This window comes from Punica granatum, chromosome 1, assembly GCF_007655135.1.
Source record: "Punica granatum isolate Tunisia-2019 chromosome 1, ASM765513v2, whole genome shotgun sequence".
Lineage (NCBI taxonomy): Eukaryota > Viridiplantae > Streptophyta > Magnoliopsida > Myrtales > Lythraceae > Punica > Punica granatum.
In genome coordinates this window covers 11,994,934-12,007,810 of record NC_045127.1, presented here as the reverse complement: position 1 = coordinate 12,007,810, position 12,877 = coordinate 11,994,934, and the positions used below count along the sequence as shown (strand labels likewise).

Sequence of the window (12,877 nt, the reverse complement as noted above, 5' to 3'; positions counted from 1 at the left end):
GCTCCTCCGCGCGGTCTAGCCCTTCATGGCGGGCTTCTCCTCGACGACAACAGCTCATTGCCGCGCCCCTCTTCGCGAGCTCTGACGGTCTTCACTCCAGCATGTCCCATCTGAGCCACACCCCCCAGAGCTAAGTGTCGATCCCTCTTTCTCGTTCCCTTTCTCTCTCTGTGTCCTTCTATTTGTTCATGTCTGCTTTTATCTCTATGTCTACTTATCGCAGCTTGCAGACACCCAGAAGAGGGTCGCACTCATGCTCAGCGTCGAGCTTAGCTTTAGCAAGAAAGAATATGGTGGAGTGGTAGGTGGTGCTTGGCAGCGTGCTCTGCCCCTTTTTCTTCACCTGTTGATATGCGTATGCTATGGAGGTTGAGCTCCTTTTTTTATGTTTTTTGTTTTTTTTAGTGTGTTTGCAATAGTAAGTGTAGGACCATTTTGCCCTTTAAAATTCTCACATGACATGCATGTGATTTAGCTTGGTCGGAAAAGTGACTGGAAAGTACAATTAGGTTGCACCGTGCTTATTTTTAAATAGGTCGGGTGGCAAGTTGCAACTTTTCAAAGATTCGGGTTGCATAATGCAAATTGAGTCCAAAGGTTTGGTGGCAAATCACATTTTTTGCTACTAAATTATAATAGATTAAAACTTAAAACAATCATTTTTTTTTCTTTTTCTTCAAAAATTTTCTCATACTTTTTTTATATATATTATCTAAATTAATTTTTTATATTAAATCCTCTCAACTATTCAATATTTTTTCCTCGATTTTAACATTTTTTTCTCAAACACGATCATACTTTTTTTTATTCTTCTTCAAATTATTTCACATACTACTTTTTCAACTACTTTTGTTTTCATCTCATCAAATCAAACTAAATCGAATGAAATCAAACTTAACTTCGTTACCAAACGCTAATCTTCTAGAAAACAATACATAACAATCACAGGGAAAGAGGATCCATAGAATACATATATACCTTGATGACAATATTTTCAAGAGTATACATATAATATGTATTTCCTTAGGAAAAAAATAAAAAAAGATTTCACCTTTTTTATTGTATCTAGATATATCTATAATATTATATAACGGCAAAAACTTGACTTTGTACGCACTTTTGCCTTCCCGGATTACCTTTTGCATTTTATTTTTAATCTATTAGCATAATAGAGAGGAAGTCTCACCTTCAATGAATTTACAACAATGCCCACCAAAAATTTCAAAAAACCAAGTAGACAAAGGATTTACCAAAGTTTGAACTATAAAAGAGAAAAAAGGAAAATCCCAGCCACTTTTACGAAGAAAATTACTCACATAGCTCCTGCAACTACCAACGTAATTTTCTTAGATGATATATTAGGGGAAACAAAAGAGTTGAAGCATTTCAATTGAAGTAAAATTCGAAGGAAGCACGGCAGTGGAAGTAGAAGGCAAAAAGAAATAAACTTTTTTTTTTCTTTTCATTCTGTTTCTATTGAGTTCTTTTTCTAATTTAGTCTTTTTAATGTGTAATTTATGCGCGTAGTGCTGGTGCGTTACCCTCCAGTTAATATAGACCACTAAATTGAAATTCTAATCTCTTAATATTGTATTAATGCTGCCTTCTTATAGGTGGTTGAATGTACATGAATGATCCAACCTTTCTAGGTGAATAAAAGTTCAACCTTCTAACTTATCCGCACAAAAAAAAAAAGGTTCATCAACCTTTTGTTGAATCAATGAATACCTAATTAGATGAAATTATATTTTTAGATATCCTAACAGATATAAAAACATTAATTCTATATATCCATAGAAAATAAAATAAGTATATATATGTATACATTTGTTATATCTATGCAAAAGTTCTATTAATGTTACATGTTGTGAAATAATCTGATTATAGATTTTGTGTACTAAACATATTGCGACCCGACTCCAAGATTCATCTCAAAAGAGCTTCAATACTTTTCATGAGCTTCTGTGTGTATATATATATATTTTTCTTTTTTCTTTTTTCTTTTTTCTTTTTTTTTTTGGTGACTTCTTGATTTCAAAATTTGGACTAAAGTGTAATGCTACAGCCAATCCAGTAACAATTTGCCCAGGATAACAAACTTTCAAGATGCGAATAAACTTTAGCTAATTAAAAATATATTGGAAGATTAGGAAATAAAATATCTTTCTGATGAAAATAAGTTGGCCCAACATATAGACTCAGATTTCTTTCCCACTTTAGAGTGCACATTAATTTACTATTTTCTTGATAAAAGTTATAATTTAATTCAAACTTAAAATAAGATTTTTATTTATAATTTTTAATAATTAATTTTTTTGGAGAGATGAGAATTAAATTATTTTTTAATATTATACTTTATGTTTAAGTTATAATATTAAATATATACTAATTATTGAGTGAATACGCTCATAGATTATTTGTAAAAAAATACTAAAAAAATTTAAAAAAAATTATATTTTTTTATTTCTTAACTTATATTATTTATATTTTCATTCAACAAATTCACGGTTTTTTAGTGTGATTCCATATTTTGTTTATTCTTCCTTTTCATGAGGTGAAACTCCTCTTTCAATGTAATATCTTCATATAATTTGATTATTGTTTTTGTTTCTTATAACTGATGATTATCTATTCATTTGATCAGGTTATATAGATCGAAGTCTGGAACAACCAAATTAAGGAGGGGAAAAGTTGCTTATTCTAATTTCCATGCCTGGTTGCGGGCATGAGAATTTGAAGAGAAACTTTTGAAACATACAATATATATATACTGTATAATTTTTTCCATGCCATTAATTTGTACATCTACAGTATCAAGATCTGCACAAAGTACAAACTTATTATGCATCATAATTATCATTGAAAGATTGAAAAGTAGGCCTTACATAGGGATTAAAAATATTCACTCATAATTAATACTGAATATTCAAAATAACAAGCTTTTAATAAATGAAGATACAGAATATTCTGTTAGGAATACAGATAAGGATTTATTGTATTTCAAAGATTTATTTACATAAAGGAATAAAAATAAGATGATTTACAATGCAAATTTCAATATGATTGAATTATTCTTTAATAAATTCATTCATTTATTTATTCACCAAAAAATTAATTTATTATATTATATTTTTATAGAATGAAGTTTATAAAAGCTATATAAGTAAAATATAAGCAAGTTTATTAGCTGACCTGTGCAATGCACGGGCAAAAATCTAGTGGTAAATTAATATTAAATAACTATTGATCTACATATATAGATTATTAAAGTAGACTCCTCAGTTTCGTGCTCAAATAAGTATTTCTTTCTTTTTCAAATATAAGATGTAATGACTATTTCAATAGATATATATCAATTATATGAATTTCTATATATACTTTGATGACATACCATTGCTTAACAATAACTAAAAAATATCATTTATATTTATATTTTACGATCTATAATTAGCGGGTATTGATGACCGTGCATATCACGAGTCATCTCCCAAGTTTTATGTATTTCTAAGAGTGTTTAATGATAATTTGAAAAAATATAAAGAAAAATTGTAAAATCTCCAAGAACCCTTTCAAAAAAAAAAATCAAAGACGCCCTTAATTATTCCTGGCGGGTTCTGATTTTTGTAGGGCAGTCTTGCATTGAAAGCATCACACTTTCCATCTCTGGGCGGTCCATCGCGTCAAAAATAACGCAAGAAAGTAGAAGGAAACAAACAGACTGAAAGCGACAATGATCTTTTATCAAATAAAGGAAAAAACTACGAGAACCGACAATCCAAGCATTTTCAATTTGACTCTGAGTGATGTTGGTGTCTCTAGCTAGGTCTTTCTAGCGTGACTCAAAGTAACTGTAACACGTCTAATAATTTTATTACTCGTGATTAGTATAAGTGTTTATTACTTTTACTTTCAGTTCAATTGTTTAGTATTTTAATTCAAATGTCTAGTATTTTAGTATAATTCATCCCAAATAGTAAAAATATTTAACACTCGAACTGAAATACTAGATGTATCACCTGTGTCGTCGTGACTTTTAGATTTCCCTTCTAATTAATTACAGAGAATGGAATCCCAAACTTGAGATAGTTTCATCATCATCTAGTGAGAGTCAGTCCAATGGCAGTGACTATAATGGTGGATGGAACTCCAAATTTGAGGTGGCCCCAGAAGGAAAGGGTATACCCCAGGCCTGAGGCCCGCTGGGCCTCCTCGCACACGATCAAGTTTGCCGCCGATCCGAGCAAGGAGAGATTCCCCGCCACTGTGCTCACCCAGGCCAAGATCAGCCACGACTTCTTCTCTTCGGTTGATGAAATCGCAGCCGCTGATGCAGCCACACGCCCTCCAAGCAGCAGGACTGAAAACCGAAAAGATCGATATATGCTGACTACGGAATTGATTGTATGAGTTGAAGTATTGCATAGTTCATTACGTGTTGGTACGTTGGAAGCCAAGTTTGAGAGAACCAGAATCACTATGGCAAGAACTGCAATTCCGCTCGGACGGTCGATCTTCGAGTATGGTTCCATGAGATTCCACAACGTGCTCGGGATACCAGTCTTATTGAAACCATCAACCGTGATGAACATCCCGCAGAAGAAGATCAGCAATGAGTGCGAGACCTGAACCAGAAGAAGACTAAACCACCCCATTTAAAACGAAAGTCGTCACATCGTTTTCGTGCACATATTGAAGGATACATCTCGACCCTTAGCAACAGACTAAAGAAACAGGTATTATTAAACGATGAGTCATCGTAGAACTTCTAGATCTTAGCCAAAAAGTCGAGAAACTTTGGTATGTTCATATTTCTTTTTACCTTCTCAAGGCAGGCCCCGGCATCCTTAAAAGTCAAGGACTACAAGGGCAAGTGCGGCGGTGATCGCTGTCCAGGACATGTTGAGACCCATCAGCAACGAGACCAGCATCCCAACCGTGACAAGATAAACGCAGGATTTCCACACCAGCCTCTTCCATTTCGCGGATGGAGTTTCCTTTCCATCGTTGGATCTCATTTCCACTGACACGACACCTTTTGAGGTAGTGAAAATGTTGTCTTCATTGAGTCCATTGTTCAATGAGGCCATCCGGATTTCATTCTCGCTTGAAACCAGCCGGTTCCTAATCGTCTCGGGATTAACTGGACTTCCATTAGCCTTGGGAGAGCTTTGAATGCCTGTAGGAGATGAACTCAATCTCCTGTTCGATTCTTGGGACAGGAAGTGGGACATCCTAAGAGGAGGCCGAGGATCTGGAGGTCGATTGATGCATATTCTTGGTCGGGAGTTAAACTCGGAAGATGACCATCAGCATGGCCCCGAGAAGAGAACCTGCGGTCCGCCCAACTGGGAGCAACGGGACGGACAGGAAAACAGCGAGGATCCAGAAGATGGCAAAAGCTATGGAGCCAAGAACCACTTTAGCAGTTGAAGCCAGTGCCATTTCCTTGCAGCTTAGTTACGTTAACTTCTCCTAGCCTCAACCACCAACTATGCCCACAAGAAGCGGATCTATACAAACTGAACTGAAGAGCCGCGATACACACCCGAACCACAGATCTAACTGATTACACAAGAATTTGCCAATACTATCGGCGTATCCAAGCGGCTTCGGCGATCAACTTACTTTATTTACTCGGGACAGCAACCCGAGTGAATCTCTGATGAATTTGGGCAATTCAGGACGTGCCAGAGCTGGCCCCAAACTTCCATATGTCATCGGAGCTCAGAAGGGCTAGAGGACCAAAACCTTAGAAATTCAGATAGCTTTGGTTAGGAATTGAGATTAGGCTGCAAAGAGAGAATGTCTGTGTGTGTATGTCTCTGTCCGGCTCGGGACAAAAGGTTGTCTCAGCGTTGTGTCTTCATTTAATTAATTAACAAGACTTACGTGCCACCAAAAAGAGAGTTGCAGGGTTCATCTTAACGCTCCATTTGATTTCGCAGTTAAATCACAAAAATTTTAACGTTAACTTTAACTTAACACACTACACAACAAAAATACACATTTCTCAAGTCAAAAATTTTAACTTTAACTTTAACTCAACACACTACACAATTATTTATCATTTTTCACAATCAAAATCAAAGTTACTTTAATTCTGAAACCAAACGCACCATAAGTGTCTTCGTATGGTCCAACATGAAGGCTTCTCAAATTGGGCATGTTCTCATAAAGAATCGAGCAATTCACTTCCTCGACCTTTATCTAATTAATAATATATCCCAAACACGCTGAATTTAAAAGCCAGTTTTTGGCATGAGATATTTTCATACAGTAATATCGAATATTTTTGCCCTTGTTATCATAATAAAGTCTATCTTTTTAACTTTTCAATGTTCAACATAAACAAATCCAACAGTGACGCTAACAATACAATTTGAAATCTAAATTTATCCCAAATTGCAACTCATGTGCCCAGTTTCTTTTTCTTTTTTAAGTATAATTATTCAAAGATTATTTGTGTTAAGGATATTAATCTTACATGGAAAAGATAAATTAAGGTCCATTTGTTTATATAAAATATTGGTATTAACACTTATCAATTTGAACTTTTAAGTGGAATTAGGCCAAGGCCCGTATAAACCCAATGGAAATTCAATATGATATCAGAGCTCAGATTACGCGTATGAGTGCGCACGCGTACCAACCACACGATATCACGTGAGGGTGGGATGTTGAAGAAAATTGGAGGTGTAGGGACAAAAGAAATCCCACACCTTTTCAAAAAGGAAAAATGGGGAAGTTTATAATTGCCAAAGGTTTAGCAATTCATTGGCTTAAACTTTTAAGTTGTAGATGAGCTTAAGTCCAAATTAGGCTCATTTATTTAAAAATTTATCACACTGTTTGATATGACGGGTATCAATGAACAGTAAATGTTACACCGTAGTAAAAGAATTGATATATGATTTATCAAATTTTAATAAAATTCTTTATAATATTTGTCCTGGAAGAATATCTTGAGTCCGTCCCTCAACAAAAGGATTTCACCAAGGATGAAACGACAAGTGATTTCAACCAACGGATATTTGAAAATAACATGTATATAATTCAATTAGGATTCATGGCGCAATGAGCAAGTCCAGTGACTTAAGTTTTACTGTCGCTAAACAAAAATATATTAAAAAATAAATTAATAAAATTTGGGGAGGAGAGAGACTCCGACTAAAACAAAATTCCAGCTCGCTTTATTTACCACAGAGGTTGCATGCATGTGAATATAAAAGGGCTTACAGTCAATTTTTAGGTCCTAACTAACATCATTGTAACATTTCATATCAAATGAAAACGACAATACAGAAACAATTGCTAAATAATTATAATTAACATTTATCATTGTTAGCAAATTTTATTTTGGGGATATTATCTTTATTAAATAAAGGGAAATAAAAAAAAATGACCACTCCATATGGCGCACAAACTTGTTATCGTTCGATTAAGATTTTTCTTGTAAATATATACTTTCACGATCTCCATTACTTTGGATTTGATTTAAATTCTATAAAACAGTATTTTATGACGTGTAGTATGAGATTAAGAAAATATTATTAACTATTCAGCAAAAAAAAATATAACATATTATTAACATTCAGACATTTTTGTTCATTTTGTTTTCACTTTTACACAGTTAATTACAGATCCATGCTTTGGAGGTGTGTAAAAGAAATTAATATAAAAAAATAAACTAATTTATGGAGAAAGCTAACTTTATAAAAAAAAATTTAAATTTGTTTGCAGAAATATATTTCATAGATTACAAAATTTTCATTTAGTTTATCGAGAAAACCTTTTGCTTTTAAGAAAAATATTTAATATTTGTCCATAACTGGATTGGTTTATAATCTTTTTCAATTCAAAATTTATTTGATTTTGTGAAGAAATTAAATTCTCGAGCAGCACGTTCAACTACGAGTTGAGGGTTTCAAAAAAGTGATTCGTGACACGTTCTCATATCGTTTCCCAACTTTTATATATTATAATTGATTTTTATCTAACAAATAAATGATATTCTTTCTTATAAACATTCAATACAATCAGCTTCATTCAGCGCCATTAATAAAAATATATTCACCAACGGCTGATTTATTTATTGCTTGATATGTAAATAAAATTATTTTTTGAATTTATAATATATATAATTGTTCTACTTATAAGATATACTCAATTCATTTCACATTTGCCAGTAATTTATTATAAATTTGCTAATCTATATTATTGAAAAGCTCAAACAATTTTACAAAAGGCATCACACAATTCACTTTTAATTTGTTCATAGTCATAAGACCAACATAAGTATGGGAGATAAAAGGCGATTTTGGAAGGAGAAAGGGTATGAATTTGATTGTATATATAGAAGTAGAACTACATTTATTTATTACGTCAATGGTATGACGTTTTATACATCCATCTTTTGACATAAGAACAGAAAGGAAAATATGAATTAGAATATGGAAAGTGAATTTACATACCTAATTATTAAATTAAAAAAAAATATATATCATTCATAGCTATCAATATATAATTATATGAAAGTGATCCTAAACTGTGAGCGGTGAGCTCCCCAACACGCTTCTAGAGGTTTGTGATAGTTATTTTAGGGTCTTTAGAATTTCTCTCCATAAATAAAAAAATATTTACTGTCCGCTCTCCTTTCTCTCCATATATGATAAGGGTTATGTATTCTTCAAATATACAGTGATGTAAATTTATTTATTTATTTTATAAAACTATTATTTTTGTTTTCAAAAGTTCAAAATGTTTATTTTCGAGACACTTTGTTCGAAATTATAGATTGCAAATTCATTAGATTTTATTAATGGGTCACTTAGTGTGATTCATGAGTACTTGCACGAATTCGGATTACGATGTGAAGGTTCATTCGTTCAATGGATACATTTGAGTGCAAGACAACTAATGTATATGGAAGTGTCTACATTAATTAAGTGTTCATGTAAGATCATTAATTGCTTATCCATGGGTGATATTCCATCTAAGAGTTACATCCAATACGAAGGGTTCTGACTCTTCGATAGTGTCCATTGAGTGCATATAAATAGAGACGCTATAGTGCTCAAATTATTATTAAGAAATTCCAGAAATCATAGTGAGAGTTAGGGAATCCCTCGATTTTGCTAGTTGAAGGAATTCATAAGACTTCGTTGTATCTCGGGAGGACCTTTACCTTAACCCTCTAGCAACTTTGTGTGGGGACAAATAGTTCTATTTGGAAAGCGTCATTCGCGCTTCGAATCCTATCGTGTTAACCCCACATCGCCTCCGAATCGATCGTCTCCACCCATTTCCCCAACACACTTCACCATCTTCGACCCGCAGGAAGTCCTCCTGAAGATGATGCATAATATATAGGTGTTCTGATCATGCAAACAAATCACAATAGTCTAGCTTATACTTGTCATGGCCCAGCCTGCGATTATTAAGGGACTCTTGCCAAGCCAGAAAATTAATTAACGGTCCTCGCGATTCCAATGTGCTCACCATTAAATACGACTTTTTTTTTTCTATCCCTTCCCATGGTTTTCTAGAGAATCATGGGATGGGGTAGAGAAGTGATATATAGTGACAAGCACGTCCGAAGGGTTAGGACTTTAATTTTTCTGGTTTTGTAATGCTCCTTAATATAATTGCACAAACTGGGTGATGAACGAGTACATGGTAGACAACTGTGATTTGTTTTTGACAGGGAATCCCCCCGGTATTTCTAACTTGATGTAAGAAATGAATGGTGATGGTAGTGAATTTTATTATGCTGTAAAGAGAGGAATTTCTGAAGATCAAAGTGCATTACCTCCCACTTTTTTTCAATTTACCCGTCCAAGCCATCCAGCCCATCCCTTCTCTTTATTATTCTCTTTTATTTTTCATAATATATTCCTTATTACCTTCTAGGGGGAAAAAACTCATTATATGAATGGACAACCTCTCACTTGAAGCCTCATGCTATGTTTGATTTCAAAATAAAATTTTAAAATCAGATTTTAATTTTAAAAAAGAGTGATATAAATGAGGCTCACCATTTGACTTTATATGAGTTATTTTGTTTTGTTGTGAAAAAAAGTAGTATAAATGGGGTCCACTCTTTGATTTTGTATGAATTATTTTATTTTGTTGTGGGTAGAATTAGATTAAAGTTGTGATTTTAAAATCACATTTGCAAATCAAACACAGCATCAAATTCGACCAAATGGAGAAAGTAAAAGTTTATTTTATTTAATTATATATTATTATTATATTATTATTATTATTACATTTATCTGTACTTCAAACAAATAAATTGATCATCGTAGCATACGTCATTTCTATACTTTTCAATTTTAAATCATTTTTTCTTTTTATTTTTTTTAGTGCATGGGGCGGGTGCATTCGTCTAATTATACATTGAAGAGGACAAAATGGCATGATTAATTATTTAAAAATATGTTAATGTAAATTTTGGAAAATCAAGCGCAGATGTGGCTGTAGTTTAGTGGTTAGAATTCCACGTTGTGGCCGTGGAGACCTGGGCTCGAATCCCAGCAGCCACAATTGTTATCTTTTTATTTCCTTTTGTATCATTATTTTTTTTTTCTTTTATAATTTTTCCCCGCTGCAGCTCCATTTTCTCGTGCAAGCCATCTCTCGAGGTGTGGTTACGTCCAAATGACACAAACACTGTGTGGTAATCTTCTTAGTTCTATGATATTTAACCAAGTCGATATTTCGATATTGCATTACATAGAAGTCATGGTGATCCTCTTATTTAACTACAAAGATTACCACTATCAAGATTCCTAGCTTAGAGCAAAGATTCACTTCGCTACTTTTTTCTCATATGTCACTCCTAAGGGACCCTGCCACGCCATGGCTATAGTTAGATGATGAAACATCCCATATCCCTTCCCGGCTTTCACCAAAACTTAGCGGATATTTTGGTTGTTTGTTTGGTGAGAACAGCCCGAAGTGCTTCTCGAGCTCTGGCTGCTTCTGGTTCTCGTCGAACATAGCGAAAAGATAAGACTCTATGGCTTTCTTTGGCCTCTTCGGTGTCCCGCCAGGCACGTGCTTAATGAAATTCTTGTAATATGTCCCCGCATTACCCACCGTGGCTCCTACCGCCCCAGCAGACGGCCACCCACTCTCCGAGACCACCACATTGAGGGCTCCGCCACCTGCTCTCTCGAGGGCTGAGTACAGGGCGTCCAGCATCGCATCGAATAGGTTCTGGTACGAGCGGGCCCCGTCCCTCACGACCACCCCTGGGGAGGTGAACAGGGCGTACGGGAGGGTTATGTCTTTTGGGTTCCCAGCATAGCTGAAGTAAGTGTAGATGTTCGCCAATAATGGAGATTTGTTGTTCACCAGGAACCGGATGATTGGGTCCAAGTGGCCCCTCGCGTCAGCCCTGAAGGCCCCCTGGGACGGCGGGTATGAATTCCCCATGACGATCATGTCTATGGCAGTTGAGACCTTGACTTGGTTCTGAAGGCCGAATGAGTTCACTGCGTTCTGCACGTTCCTCATCGCAGGCAAGACAAACTTCGCGAGCTGGGACGTGGCACCAACCTCATTCCCGACCGCGATATACCGGAACCTCACGCCCGGTGAGTAATTCTTGACGTTTCTTTGCACCCAAGATTTTGCATTAGATGGGTTGTTGGCTAGTGCTTGTAGGTCTGAGTTCGGGACCCCAAGCATCAGCTCAATGTTCGAGCCTCTGAGGGCCTGCAGGGTCGCTTGGTTCGGGTCATAGATCCGCATCCGATTAATTTTGCGTGACTTGTACAGTGCAACCACTTCCCGGGCAGGAGGAAGGTTGTTCCCGAGCATGCCATAGCAGACTCCTATTGATTGTACGCCTGAGAGATCAAATTTTACAGGAAGCATCAGTTTTGCAGTACTCTACCGAAACGTAAATGTAAGATCCGGTATATTGTTTGTGCACTTAATTTTTCTCTACTGAAGTCCTTAATTTGAAAGATAAATGCTTAATGCTAACAAATATATGACAACCATCTTCACGGGCTCAAGCTTCCGGGTAAGCCATTCATTAGCTTACGACATCAGACATAGTTCAAAAATTTTGAGCTCCATCCAAGGACTTGAGCTCCAGATCGGTTGGCAAATTATGATAGTAAACGTACGCAAGACATGAGCATGAATTTCTGACGGTGAATGGATATTCCGTACCTTTTATACCGAGGCTTGCCATAAGGAGTCCCAGAAGAAGAAGCACAGCCGACGCCATGGAAGAACTGTGATATGCTGCAGGGAAGTTTGAGGCCATGGAAAAGAAACTAATGAGGGACGGGGGATGGAGCACTCATCCATTGATCACTCAATTTATATGCAGAAAAGTGACAGTGATGGCCTCTCTTTTTGAGGTGTTTGTCATCCACAAGTAACTGAGTTCTCAAATCAGGTTTTACTGATTCAACTCATGCTTATCTGCCCTTATACGCTTTTGAAGAGTCAAAAAATGGAACCATCTCGGTCGTCTTTTAACTTTTTTAATAATCTCATTAATTTGTCTAATATCGATAATCTTGTTCTAACTGCAGATAACTTCAGTGTCGCGTTTGATGCGCAGAAACAGAAAGGAAGCGAAACCGAACTGTCAGATACCGCTCCATTCACCTCAGAACCATGAATTTATCTGTGGGTATTAATCGAACTCCTAGGAATGCCCGACTGCTCGCCTTTTCTGTTCTTTTCTGTCTTCGTTTCGCCGAGCAACTTCCTATTGCTCGCTGCGTCTTCCTGAACCAAAGACGAGCCGTCTAGCAAGAGGCTCTTCAACGGGCAAAGATAAGTATCACAACTACGCATCACCGGCTAAACGTGTCTGTCGAGGATATTTCTCTTTCAGGTCCTGAGGCTG

The 12,877-nt window shown here is 35.7% G+C and overlaps 1 protein-coding gene, 1 non-coding gene and 1 pseudogene across 2 annotated transcripts; 1 reads left to right on the top strand and 2 right to left on the bottom strand.

The window, feature by feature from the left end:
- Window positions 1-3,929: 3,929 nt before the first annotated feature.
- Window positions 3,930-5,875, bottom strand: LOC116187692 (annotated as a pseudogene).
- A 4,597-nt stretch (window positions 5,876-10,472) lies between these two features.
- Window positions 10,473-10,544, top strand: TRNAH-GUG. Its single transcript has one exon. It is a non-coding gene; the product is annotated as a tRNA-His (tRNA).
- Window positions 10,545-10,672: 128 nt separating this feature from the next.
- On the bottom strand, window positions 10,673-12,343 carry LOC116187676 (lichenase-like). Its single transcript, XM_031516568.1, has 2 exons — window positions 12,187-12,343; window positions 10,673-11,855 (listed from the first exon to the last, which is right to left on the bottom strand). The coding sequence occupies exons 1-2, from the start codon at window positions 12,281-12,283 to the stop codon at window positions 10,828-10,830; spliced, it is 1,125 nt and encodes a 374-aa protein (XP_031372428.1). The 5' UTR covers window positions 12,284-12,343; the 3' UTR covers window positions 10,673-10,827.
- Window positions 12,344-12,877: the final 534 nt, after the last annotated feature.

What these genes read in the sequence shown, in the direction of transcription:
- LOC116187676 (XM_031516568.1), bottom strand. Translation starts at nt 12,283, where the DNA reads ATGGCCTCAAACTTCCCTGCAGCATATCACAGTTCTTCCATGGCGTCG. An exon ending in GGCAAGCCTCGGTATAAAAG is followed by an intron (nt 11,856 to 12,186) that starts GTACGGAATATC and finishes TTGATCTCTCAG; the next exon opens with GCGTACAATCAATAGGAGTC.